Source organism: Amphiura filiformis, chromosome 6, assembly GCF_039555335.1.
Source record: "Amphiura filiformis chromosome 6, Afil_fr2py, whole genome shotgun sequence".
NCBI classification, from domain to species: Eukaryota; Metazoa; Echinodermata; class Ophiuroidea; order Amphilepidida; family Amphiuridae; genus Amphiura; species Amphiura filiformis.
Window position 1 is genome coordinate 58,984,488 of NC_092633.1, and position 13,579 is coordinate 58,998,066.

Below are 13,579 nucleotides of genomic sequence, written 5' to 3' on the forward strand. Positions count from 1 at the left end.
TAAAATTAATGCTATAATAAATAGTTATAGCCACAGAGGAGTAAGATAAAACAGAGCGCGTACCACCAGTCAAAGTCCCTGTGTATTGTATGCTACCAGTTCTCGCATATTCATGAGGGCCGATTGTTCGACGGTGGCGTGTTCAACAATCACGCCAGCGCTGCGTGCCTTTCGCAGATATCGCGATAGAGCGCTATGCGTGCTTTCGCGATTACGTGATAGACCATGAAAATACGCGGTAATTGCGTAGCAGTCTCGCCTGTCGCATTTCACGGAACAATTGGCCCTCATTATCGGATGAGGCGGAGACTTTGACTGGTGGTACGCGCTCTGTTTTATCTTACTCCTCTGTGGTTATAGCAATAACTTTTTGATCTGACTGAACCCCCAGAAGGTGCAGAGGTCTGGTTTATGTTTTCAGGGTTAAATTTTGGACAGGCAGTTTTGGTGAAAATGACAAGCACTTGTCAAATTCTAGCTAACATCTTGTTATAATAGTACCATCATCATGTAAATATGCAAGTAACATTACCAGTGGCTATAGGTATAGTTTATGCCATGTCACTGGTGTGAGACTTGACTTGTGTTATATCACAAGGGCTCTGATTAAGAGCTAGTAGGGCTCTGATTAAGAGATAGTATCGCTCTGTCCAAGTTGTGAGTTTAAAATTTATTGATCCTTTTTGAAAAATCAGAAGTTCCAGCAAAAAAAAGTTCTTTATAATTAAATTTTTAATCTTAAACATAAACCATGTCCAAGTCCATGCTAAAATGGTTTGAATACTCAAGTCAGTACCCCTAGGCCAGCAAAAAAGTCCTTCATTAAATCTTTTTAAAATGTTAAACACAAACCATGTCCAAGTCCATGAGCTGTGCTGAAATGGTCCGAATTTTACATGCCAAAAAAATCTTTGCCCCCTCCAGTTACACATGCCATATTTTAGGACCCAAATTTAAACCATTATTGTCTTTAATCATGTGATGTGAACATACCGATCGATTTACATTTGAATATTTTTTGATGCTGTGCTGCACCCCGGGGTCACTGGGATTATTTCCCGCCCTCCCCCAACTCAACACAAAAGTTGTTAGCCATGAGTGTTGCCCAAGCTTCAAAATAAGCAGATTTGGACAGGAGCCACACATTTGGAAAAAGTGGCTCCTGGTCCTGTGGTAATCTAGTGAACCAGGGGCCGGCCATAATTGACCCAGGATTTAAATTTTAATTGTACACATTAAATACAAAAAATGATTTAACTGACAGGCTCTATTTGGAAAAAAAGGTAGAGCCTGGTTCACTTGATTATGGTGTGGACCAGGAGCCAAAACTGTCATGACCATTAGGTAAATGGCTCCTGGGTGCCTGCTTGTTTCCAGGCCTGGTGTTACCAAATCAAAGATCCCCTTTGTAATGATTTTTCCCTCTTTGCCCCCATTTTTTTCATGCAAAATCTAGGACATAATATGGCCCAAAACAACCTTTTTTGTGGTTTTCAATGACTAGAATTTCAAACACCCCTTATCAACTTGATGATTGACACTCAATATTGACATAACATTATGGATTTTCCCAAGTAGGTCTACCCCTTCCTACGGTCAAATTCGTGGACAATGCAAATTAGGCCTATATACCCCGGCCTATTTTGCCAATTTCACAGTCCTCGCTACTGGTAAAAAATACCCCTTTTCCATGATATTTGGTAAACTCATCGGGTTACCAACTTTTGTGTTGAGTTGGGGGGGATTTTTTGCTTAAGTAGCAGTTGATGTTTTAGCTTGTTTTGTTCCCGGGGTTTTGTTACACAATTGTAGTGGTTGACTAGATGTTCTTCTTAGTTTTCCCCCGCCCCCCCCCCCCCCCAACTCAACACAAAATTTGACAACCATGAGAGTTGCCAAATTGCGCGGAAAAGGGGTTATTTTTTTACCTGAGTAGCAAGGACCTCAAAATTGGCAAAATAGGGGGTATTCAATTGCACTGTCCGTGAAATTTGACAGTGAAATCAGCAAAATAGGGGTATTTAATTTGCAATGTCCGCGAAATTTGGATAAAAGGGGTACTTGAAAATCTAGACATTTTATGTCAATATTTAGTGTCATTGATAAGGGGTTTGAAATTCTAGTCATTGAAAACCACAAAAAAAGGGTTGTTTTTGGTCAGATTTTGTCCTCGTTTATGCATGAAAAAGGGGGTAAATTTGATGAATTGCAAAGGGGGCTTTTGAAAGATTTGGTAACTCTCATGGGAACTTTTGTATTGAGTTGGGTGGGGGAGATTTACAACTTGAATGCAATCATAACAGGGCCTATGATTGTGCAATGTTAGGGGAGGGGGCTATAAAATAATTATTTTTCATTGTATAATATGTTCCTGGTGTGTATGGTATTTTCAGAGACAAACACCATGCACCAGTGTTTGCCCCTAAATAGCTCCCCTTCAAAAAAAAAATAACAAAAAAAATCATCTGCCGCCCTCTATGGCCAAGTGAACAAAACCATGACAAAACAAAAACACCTGTCAGAAAAACAGGTCATGCAGGTGATGGAAATGGGCCGGTGGTGCGATGGACAGCTGAAAATAATAATCATGATTTTGGATATAGAGCCATACTTCATCAATTGCCAACATTAAGATCACTGCAGATGTTAATAGGTGAGTAGTTTATTGTATTAATTTCATGATGGATCTTAAAAATTCGATCAATCATACTGAAGTAAGCCCGGGAAGTAAGCTTAAAAATCATAAAATGAAATGTTAACCATTGCAATTTGCATTGGTAAACCTAGTGCCGTACTATTACGCTGACTTTCCTATTCGGAGAGGATGTCAATTTCGACATCCTCGTCTGTTTACAAACAGAGAGGTAGACAAAAGACCGTTCCGCTTGTCCAAACACACAAGTATCAGAAAGATGGTCCACAATAGCCATGATAGCGTGATTCACGTAACATGAATAGGGATTAAAAAGCTGTCAAGTAGAACCATGTGCTTCTTTTGTCCAATTTGCCATCAAGATTTCATATGGAAACAGTTCAGACCCAGAACACGATCATGTCAGAAATTAATAATTTGTTCTGGGACTGATTATTCGGACTATGGTAAACCTAGAACACGTCATACACGATCATTATACCTGATCTCATGTACCAATACCTTGTGTATTGGTACATGATTCGGCGGGTATACTTCAGCAATAGCGAATAAGTGGTCGTTTTTTACTCTTTTCAAAACGTCACATGTACACCAAATACAGCCCCCGAAATGGTCTACTTTTAGCGTGCCTTAACTCCGAAACAGTTTAGTCAATGTTAAAAATGCGATCCCCTACCCTTTGCTTACCTTGGACGATGATAGTCTCCTACACAACCAGATTGTGTCGGCCTGACGCTCGTCGATCCTAAAAGTGAGGACAGCGTGAGCTCTTACCTGCGTAAAAGTCTGTTCGACAAAGGCAATAAGGATGATTGACAGCACCGTTCATTGGGCGGAGCCATTACGGCATGACAGCAGACAGGTTGCGCTGTTCTCTGACCTTGACTGTTCGTCACGTAGACATACCATGACCTGGGTACACGTACAAAGCTGGGGGGATGCGACTGCGGCCGCCATTTTGACACGCGGTATCTACTCTTCAGAAAAATTACTTTTGGTGATGTTTTATATCAAACAATTTTCGATAACGGATTTCTACTAGGATTTCAATTTTTTATTAATGAAGGTGCATGTAGTTTTGAGGAATAACACGGGATGTTTCGAAGTTTTATTTTCAACTGGTGGTGTAGGAAGGTGAGTGAATTCGTGAATGAGGCCGGGATTGAGGTTTCGTTGTTTCAACGATCCGATAGTAGGATACAAAACGTAGGCTAAAAAATGTCTAATGACGCCATGTTTACATGAAAACATTAGCTGTTGCGAGGTCAGTGTCGTTGAATTCGTTACCTAAATTCCTTTCAGGATATTCTGATTTCAGTTATTTATGATGTGTACGAAAATTCACCATACATATATAAACTCAAAAGTGTGAATGCAAGCTGTTATTGCTGACAATAGAAACATTGTTGCAAAGTCATTAAAAACAGGTATGTATTACAGACGTTCTTTGGCCGAAACGAGATACAGGCCAGTTAGGCAGTCTAACACGATCATGTCAGAAATTAATATTTTGTTCTGGGTCTGATTATTCGGACTATGGTAAACCATGTAAACCGGGGATGTAACATGACAAAATGTAATAGTACGGTACGGTACTGGTACAGGCCACTACAGCCTTGCTCGAGAAGTCTAGCCAAGTCAGAATTTGCTCACCGATAGCTTCACATTCATTTCTTGGCTAGAGACCATTGCATTCAAAATCTAGTCGGATTCGCTGACGCATGACACGGTGAAAAACAATGAAAGTCAGAAATTCAGAAGTATTACAGTCTTACACAGCCAATCACGACAGGCGATTGCATCAAATATGTTGAGCACTATTAAAAATTACATTTCAGCAATATTTTAGACTGTCCAAAATAGGCAAATCTTGTTCAAAAGATCAGTTGACTCATCGAAATAACTTTCATCCAAATGTCAATAACCATCGTGCAAAAAACTGCACGGCCCTGTCCGACCGAAAAACGATAGCAACGCACTGAGCGTGTTTCTACAGAGCCAAATACCGTTTTGGAAACGGTACGGAACCGTTAATCACTCCGGTGGAAACAGCCTGCAACGCCTTTTTGCAACGCCTTTTTGCCGTTGACGAAGCGGGTAGATTTTCTGTAGAAACAGACCTAAGCTGTAACTTTTTTTCTTCCTATGTAAGTGCAGACATCAAAAAAGAAGATAATCGCACTGCAGTGTGTTGTGCTCTCCGCATCCAAGATATTGCAGACAGCAAAGTTCAGTGCAAAATGTTTTGAGGACAAGCAGAATTCATGCTTTAGTTGTCCTCGGGACAACCTCCATATTTTCCTTATTTCGGACACTGCCTGTCACGCTTGTCCTACGGTCATATTTCCCCATGACATAACGTGCTCCACTGCGCTGTACCTGCTCAACCTTCTTTATGTTCCGTTGAGTGTGTGGGTCCCAAGCCACTGCAGCGTATTCTGCTATTGGGCGAACATAAGTCATGTAGGTGGCTTCTTTGATTGATCTGCTGCAGTGGTGGAAATTGCGTCCCAGGAAAGCACGGGTTGCGTTTGCTTTCTTTGTGATGGCGTCAATGTGGTCGTTGAAGCTAAGTTTGGAATCCACATGCAGGCCCAAGTACTTGGCTGACGAGACAGTCTCCAGGATTTCACCATGGATGATGTAAGGTGTGCAGATTGGTTTGCGTTTATTTGTGATTCTCACGACCTGGCATTTGGATGGATGGAATTCCATGAGCCAGGTACGTTCCCATTTCTGCAGTGCATTCAAGTCATCTTGAAGAAGTGAGGAGTCTGAAGCAGATGATATTCGCTAGTACAGCACGCAGTCGTCTGCGAAGAGACGGGCTTCAGAGCTATTGACACAACTTGGCAGGTCGTTAATAAAGATGAGGAAGAGCAGTGGCCCTAGCACACTGCCTTGAGGGACGCCAGATGTTACTCTCACCTCATTGCTAACTTGCCCATCTATAACTACCTGCTGAGTACGGTTGGTTAGGAAGTCACTTGTCCATTTCAGGATGGTACCATTCACGCCATATATAGTGTTCGGCCTTATGCAGGAGGAGTCTATGGGAGACCTTGTCAAACGCTTTGGCGAAGTCTAGGAGAACGAGGTCAGTCTGGCTCTTCTCATCAATAGTCTTCGCCAAGTCGTGGATGGTGAGTATTAGCTGAGTATCGCAAGATCTCCTCTTCCTGAAGCCATGCTGCGAGTCGATTAGTATGTTGTTCTCGGAGAGGTGGTTAATAATTGCGCAGTAGACAATGTGCTCGCATAACTTGCATAAGATACATGTGAGAGAAATCGGCCTGTAGTTTGAAGCGTCTGCTCTGTTCCCCTTTTTTTAAGACTGGAACCACCAAGGCTTTCTTCCACGCAGCTGGTATGGTGCCCTGGTCTAGGGAAGCCTGGAATAGCAGTGTGATGGCAGGCGCTATCTCTTCTGCTGTTTCCTTTAGCAGTCTGGCTGGAACTCCATCAGGACCGGTTGCTTTACAATGTATGTGGCTTCAGGTTCCGAAGTAGTTTGATGACGCCAGCACAGTTAACTTGGATGTTAGGCAGCGGAGGATGTCTGGTGGCTCCTACGTCAGGAAGCTGGGTTGCTTGGTCGTCTGTGAAGATCGAGGCAAATTGGCGATTTAATATGTTGGCCTTGGTCCTGGGGTCGCTGTGAAGTAGATTACCATCCCTTAAGGAGGCTGTGTACTCTCAGACATGCATGTAGTAAAAGTGCAATAACTTTGTAATTATTCGCACAAATATATAAAAGTATACATTTTTATTAAGGCAAGACATCAATAAATCTTAATATAAATACAGATTTGGGGTAAAAACAACAATTATGAAGAAAATCACAAAAAAGTGAGTTTTTGGCAATATTTGTTAGGTACATCATAACAAAAAACACTCTTTCCAAAATATTTTATTTTGTTTTTAGCTCAATCTTGAGGCTCCATTCCAAAAACGTTTTTTTAATTTTTTTGATATTGGCCTTATTTTTTGAGATGTTGACCATATCAGGCATCAAATCAAATGCCTATTTGCACAAAATGATGCCTAAAATCGGAAATAGACCAAAATATAAAAAAATGAGAAAACCGTTTCTTGAGTCGATCATGCTTTTTACGATGATCATATTTGCTTACCTATACATGTAGATGCTGTATTTATTGAGTTATCATGTACCTAAATCGTCATTTTACCGAAAAAATGAACATTGAAATAATGGCCTTTGAAGTTTAAAGTGGTCACATTTTGCACTTTCATCGAATCTCGCAGGAGAATGCGGCAGTTTTTTATTTTTATACCATACATTACATAAACATCGGGTAAATCCACGGCCCCTTGAGAAGTTTGAGCGAAATCCATTCATAACTTGATATTTAAATCGGGGGAAAGAACTTGGAAAAAACCCACATTTTATCAGCTAAAACGGAGCCATTTGACCACTAGGTTTTTGTGCTTCCGTGGTGTTTCCATAAGATGCGCCGCGCATGCAGATAAGCGTCGCGTATTTGTGCGATACGCAACGCGTGCATGCGTTGTTGCGCGCGTGCACTCTGCTGGTACAACAAAGATTTTCTTTCCTTTTCAATTTCAAACACGAGTGGAATAGTGGAATAAAATCCTTAAAATATTGCAGTTGGAGTTTACAAATCTGGATTTTCATTCCTTGTATATTTATAAAAAACATAACATATATAAGTACAAACATATCAAAAAAACTCAATTTTGCGAAAGAAACAATGTCTAGAGTACACAGCTGCCTTAATGGAGCGACACCAGTCTGATCACATCGTTTGGCTTTTATCAATGCACCCAGTCGCTTGTTACCTCCTGGATCGCTGTTGATGATCTTGGTCAGGTATTGGTTGTATGATTGGCGGCAGGTAGTTTGAGTTTCCTTCTTCAGGCGTTTAAATCTAGACCAGTCAAGCTTCTTATTTGTTCTTCTTGCCTTTCTGTATGCGCGTGCTTTCTTTCTGCAGGTCCTCTTCGTGGCAGTATTGTACCAAGGTTGGTTGAACCGAGTAGTGGTAAGCTTGGATGGCACTTCTTGTAAGAGCTTGTCAAGGAAACACTGGATCTTGTCGGCCAATTCTTCAACAGGTGTGTGGGTGGAATGAATAGAGATGAAATTACTTGCCCACTCCTTTGTCTCAGATCTAATGGAGTCAAAGTCTGCTTGCTTCCACAGGAAGATCTTGCGTCTCACAGGTTTCCGCCTCGCAGCTTGCACATTCATATCCATGTAGACTACGTCATGGTCACTGAGTCCTGGCATTCCGTTGCAGCGATTCATGAGTGATGGACGATTTGTTTTTATCACATCTAGCGTGTTATCAAGACGTGTAGGGAAGTCCACAAGCTGCTCAAGTCCCAGACAGGCTAACAGGTTGAGAAACGATTCATTGAGTTCACGTGGATATTGATGACCAACTACCTGGTTGGATATCCAGTCAATATCTGGTAGATTCCCATCACCACCTAGCAAAAGTGTTCGCAGATTTGAGATTCTGCTGGAAGACGCAGGAATGGGCTTAGTTGGTGATGACTGAGCTGACGGGGAGCCAGGATTAGACAAATCACAACTGTTGTTACTAACACCTGAGGTGTTTGCATTTGTTATATCACTATCCTCAAGGCTGTAATTGGTTATGATCGAGTCAAATAGGCTGGCCGATACATTAGGTAGGCCAAGCTTAGTACATTCCCATGGTAAATCAGATCGAGCAAGACATGAGAACACCTCATCTGACAATCCAGCGCAGTCGACATGGAACCATAAGTCACATTCTTCACAAAGGATGCACGCTTTGGCACCCTTGTAGTTGGTGCATGCTTTACCGCATGCATAAACTTGCCGTTTATTGAGCAAAATCAGGCAAAATGGCTGTTAATCAAAAGGACGACATGATAAAAACCTTAATAACAGCCTGGGCAACATAACAAGTCCAAACTATTTATGTAAAGCCACGATTTCTCCGTGATACGGAAGACGGAAAAATTCACACAATGCCACAAAATAGTGAAAAACTGTATAACATGTCAAACTTTTCTGTTGATTTACAAAGAAAAGTGATTACATGTATTTAAAATAAAAATGTTAAATGTTGGTATTTATACAGCGCCTTTCACATGTGAACATGTACCAAAGCGCTAAGTTACATTTATTCCGCCGTCATTAGAATATGTCAGCTGCCATGCAATGCCCAAGGCATGCTCATACCTTTGGGCGGCGCTCAATGGACAGTATTCATAACAGCTCCCCATTTCACACCTGGGTGGAGAGGAGTAATCGAGATAAAGTGCCTTACTCAAGGGCACAACACGATTGTGTCTCCGGGGCTCGAACCCGCAACCTTACGATTATGAGTCCTAGCCCGTTCCGCTCGGCCACCGTGCTCCCTTTAGCAGTAATCAACCATTAAACAATCCATTCTAGCATTAATTCTAGGCCTACGATGCAAGATTCTGGCCATACTGCAGTAAAAGGTATACATGACAAAATACACTTTTAAAACATGTTTGTTGGTACGATGCAAATAACTAAAACCAATACAGGATAGAGAGACATCACATGACGTCATTCAGCTTACACGGTATGAACATGCCAACGGCAAAAACCTGTCTGTGGAAACAGCAGGTTAAACGGTAAATATAACGCTAAGATACTGTTATCCATTTAGCGGTAACTTAGCGGAGCGCCTGTAGAAACACGTTCTAGGCTAGCATCGAATGCATTTAACTATCGTGTGCCAAATTGAGTTCTCGAGTAAGGAATATATATGATGATCGATTTTGTTTTTTGAATGGGTCACATACAATGTAAGCATGGCATTTATTTAAGACCCTGTTCACATTAGAAAATTTCTTCATTGGACGAAGATTTATTAATATGCTGAACGAAGATCGAACGAAGACATTGCACTCATGCACTATACACATTCATGAAAATGAACGAAGCTATTAACGCCCGGCTATTATTAAAGCCGGCGAGGGTCACTTGTCACATGATCACTGTCTTAATTTAGGCTGAATTCACTTTCCTTTGTCGAACAAAGCGAGCGTACACATTACAATATTAGCTTGAATTCCATCGTTGAAACAACCTTTTAGCTTCGTTGAACGAAGCAATTTTAATTTTCGTTGAAGGAAGAAAGTGCGTACACATTAGGAAATTAGGACGTTTTAATAATAAACAATTTTTTTATGCGCAGTTGGCATACAGCTTCAGGGGGTATTGAAACTACTTGAAAACATCTAGCAACGGTCAGAGGTCAGGTTTTTTGCTGATAGCCGTTGATTTGACAGGTCTACGTAATGTTGCTATTGCAAGAGCTTGACAGATTCGGAAACCACCAAAATTACCTGGGGCTTAGCTTGAGGGATATCCCCACGTGCTTTGTGTCTAAATGCCAAAAAAATGCGATGTGGAATTTGGCTCAAAATCGCGATGCGGTGGGGAACTTTTGAGGTAAATACTAGGGGTGTGATTTTCGGGTAATTTTGTGCCCGGGTACCCGGCGCATTTTAAAAAAAAGAAGGTTTTTTGGTTTTGTAGTGTCTCTGGACCTAGACCTAAATGCTAGGATCATTCATGGTTGACCTAAAAAAAAATTGAATTTTGCACATTGTTTTGTGTTTTTAATATGAAAATTGATACATACATGTAGTTTTCATGTCATACTCTATTAATGATATCAAAATGCATTCAAATAAAACTGTGCATAAGACTTATTTGATTTTTACTTATGAACCAATTAATATTCATGAACCAACAAAGCGCTCACCCGATCGAAGTTAATAACCTATTGAAAAGGGTCAATACAAAGGATATTCTGAACACATATCGGTTTTGCTGTGCAAAATTCACGATACCCAGTAAAACGTTACTATCTGCAAGTATAAGATATTGATTAAATTATTTGATCAAATATAATTTAATCATTTTCGGAATTAAATCTGCAATGATTTCCAGATGTTGGCAACTTTAAAAATCAAAATCAGCCTTTCTTTTCAGACCGACCCACTGTACCAAATCTGTATTCACTTTTAAAACCAACACAGCTTAACAACCAAAAATCACATTTTAATGAAGTAACTTTTATTTTGTAGCCAGGATTTAAGAGTAGGGCCTATAACCATGGGTAATTAATTTCAATATCCTGGCACGTAAGATAGTAGAGATGTGATGATGGAGGTAGAACTTTTTGAATGACCCTCGTAATAAGAAGTCAATGCACGTAAGACAGCGTTCAAGATTTGACTTACGTTTGGCGGACACGCGTGTGAAAAAAGTATTTAGGGGTGAAAAGAACCAAAATTCTTGAATGTTCATATGTTTCAAGGGTAAAATGTCATCTAGTTTCAGATTTTGGCACTTAAAACTCCCTATCTTTTATAGATTTTGAGGAAAAATCATTTTTTGGTCCGATTTTGGCCGAAAATGGCCATTTTGGGGTGACAAAAATTTTGACTTGCAGATTTCTTGTGAGTATATGAACATGAAAACTATCAAATAGTGCCTAATTTTCTATTCTAATTGTGTAACAAGGGTACAATTGTGATATTAAAAGCATTGAATGGGATCCATATATTTCTTTATTTTTGTAGCAGGGGTAGAAACTTGAGGGTTCAGGTGACAATTGATTTAGAAAAATATACAATATTCGCATCATTTTCAATTTAAAAACGCCATATCTCCACAATGGTATGAGCTATAGGGATGCTTTAAGTGTTTATTTGCTCAGTATTTCATTAGCTAAATGGTAATATAACAAACAAGTAAGCTAGATCTACAGAAAATAAAATAACTTGCAAAATGCTACCCCCACCCCTAAGGATTTTGAGGGCGGCAAAAAAGTCACGGATTTAAAAAAAAAAATAAGTCCTTCAAAATTGGGAGGTTTGAGGCTAAACAAAAGACATGTTGCCCTTACCAATGCCTCCCTCTAGAGCAACATGTTTTTTGTTTAGCCCTGAGTATCCCCATTTTGAAGGACTTATTTTTTTTGCTCCAATTTTTGCTCCAATTTGGGGACTTCGGGCAGAAATATGCCTGTACAGTGCTATGGAGAAAATTTTCAAGTTGATAATTATGCATTTTTTATGTCAGATTCAGTTTCTACACAAAATTTCACCCTAGAAAATGTTCCTTTAAGTGGGATATCTTTCACTTTAAGTTTCCACCATTCTGTCCGCCAAACGCAAGTCAAAGCTTGAACGCTGTCGTAATAAGATATGGCCTACATCGCCGCAAAGCCTGATGTTAACCAAGTCTGACGAGTTTCATCACAGCAAATGCAGTATACAAAGCATTGATGGTTAAATTGAAGAAAGAGAGGCAATTAATAGATATGTTCAGCACATATAAACCTAATCAGTAAGGTACAAATGTAGATATGGCCAAGATATGATACAGAAGCACTAAACATAACACCACTGGGTTGCAGAAAAAAGTGTTCATGGATGTAAACGCGAAAATCTTTGCGACATGAAAGCGGAGGACTTTGTATTCGAAACAGATGAGCCATTACGTTTCACTACCTGGAGAGAATTGATCAAAAATTGAATTCCCTCCTGAGGTTTGTATCTGTTAATGAGTTGACCAGATCACAAAGATGTCATTATAGCTAGAGGCAGTATAAAACACAAATGGGTCAATGAGTTGCATGAAAATGATCTTGTGTGGTATTCAGTTCCCAGGAAGTAAGTTTTGCCTGAGGCAATTTGTGGCTAAATGTTGATCCCTCACTACAAGAGTTATTACCATCGATTTGGTTGAAAAAGGAGGTGAGACATGATCGAATCTCTCCAGGTAACAAAACGTAATGCAAAATCTTTGCTACATTGTACGCCGTGACATGCTCACCAAATGAAGGAGAGAGAATGAGGATGAAGGTCATGGCGGTTCCCAGGATCATGTAGGTGCAGGGCATAATTTAGTCGGTATCGCATCGCAGTTTGCTACTCAATCTAGGTCACTTGCGATTCATTATTTTCGATGCATCGCATATTTTGCGATGCAAAATTTTACCACTTACAAAACATGACATACTATAAACTCACCTTGTTGTCAATAAGAGCTAATAAATTGATATGTGCATGCAACAAAATTAAGTTTGTGTTACTTATTTACCATGTTTTCTTGTTATTTGCCTTCAGGGGTCATAATTTTGGCAGTATTTTGCCTTGTATTTTGCCGTGTGTGCACACAGGATCGCTATAAAACGGCCATCTTTGTTCTTGAATTTTGCCGATGTGTTTCTAGATATATTTTTAGGAAAACTTTTAAATATTCCTAAAATCGGGAGGGAATTAAATCTGCTACTCAAACTTGAGAAACTGCTATACAAGTAGAATTTTGCATAGCACTTTTGCTACGCAAAATCTGATCACTAAATTATGCCCTGTGTAGGTGCCCAGTCATAATGTTTGTATAAAGTAATAATTATAGCAACTCAATTTTCAAAACGCCTCCTTTGGCCTCCATGGACGGATTGTTTCACATTTTCTTTTAAAATGTCACTAATAATAATATTAATAATGATGCTATTTTGCTATTGTTTGACACGTTTCTTAGATTTTACTTTCTCCATGCTTCTACATGAGAATAATGGATCCAGGCGACTCTGCACACAATGCTGTACCTAACACTACACCCAAACCCTATACAGGATTGTTTACAGCTAACTTCTCTGATTGGTCACCAAAATACAATGCATGTAAAGATATGGATGAAGAAGAAAAACATATTGTGAGTAGACAGCAAGGGTTAGGTGCAAGAAAGCCCATCTATAATAGCTGCCAGTTGTCATGTACAGGGTGAGTCAAAAAACTGCAATAGAGCAAAGAATCAATATTTATATAAGAACCAGCTCGAACTTTCCCAATATTGAAAAATTCTATAAATGCTACACTCAATGGCCACTTTCT

At 39.8% G+C, this 13,579-nt stretch overlaps 1 protein-coding gene across 1 annotated transcript in view; it reads left to right on the plus strand.

Annotated features, from left to right (window-relative positions):
- Positions 1-13,214: 13,214 nt before the first annotated feature.
- LOC140154676 (transmembrane protein 116-like) overlaps positions 13,215-13,579 on the plus strand; it is a 33,618-nt gene continuing 33,253 nt past the window's right edge. The window contains 1 exon segment of the mRNA XM_072177242.1: positions 13,215-13,400. Coding sequence (XP_072033343.1) covers positions 13,251-13,400 — 150 coding nt within the window. The 5' untranslated portion in view covers positions 13,215-13,250.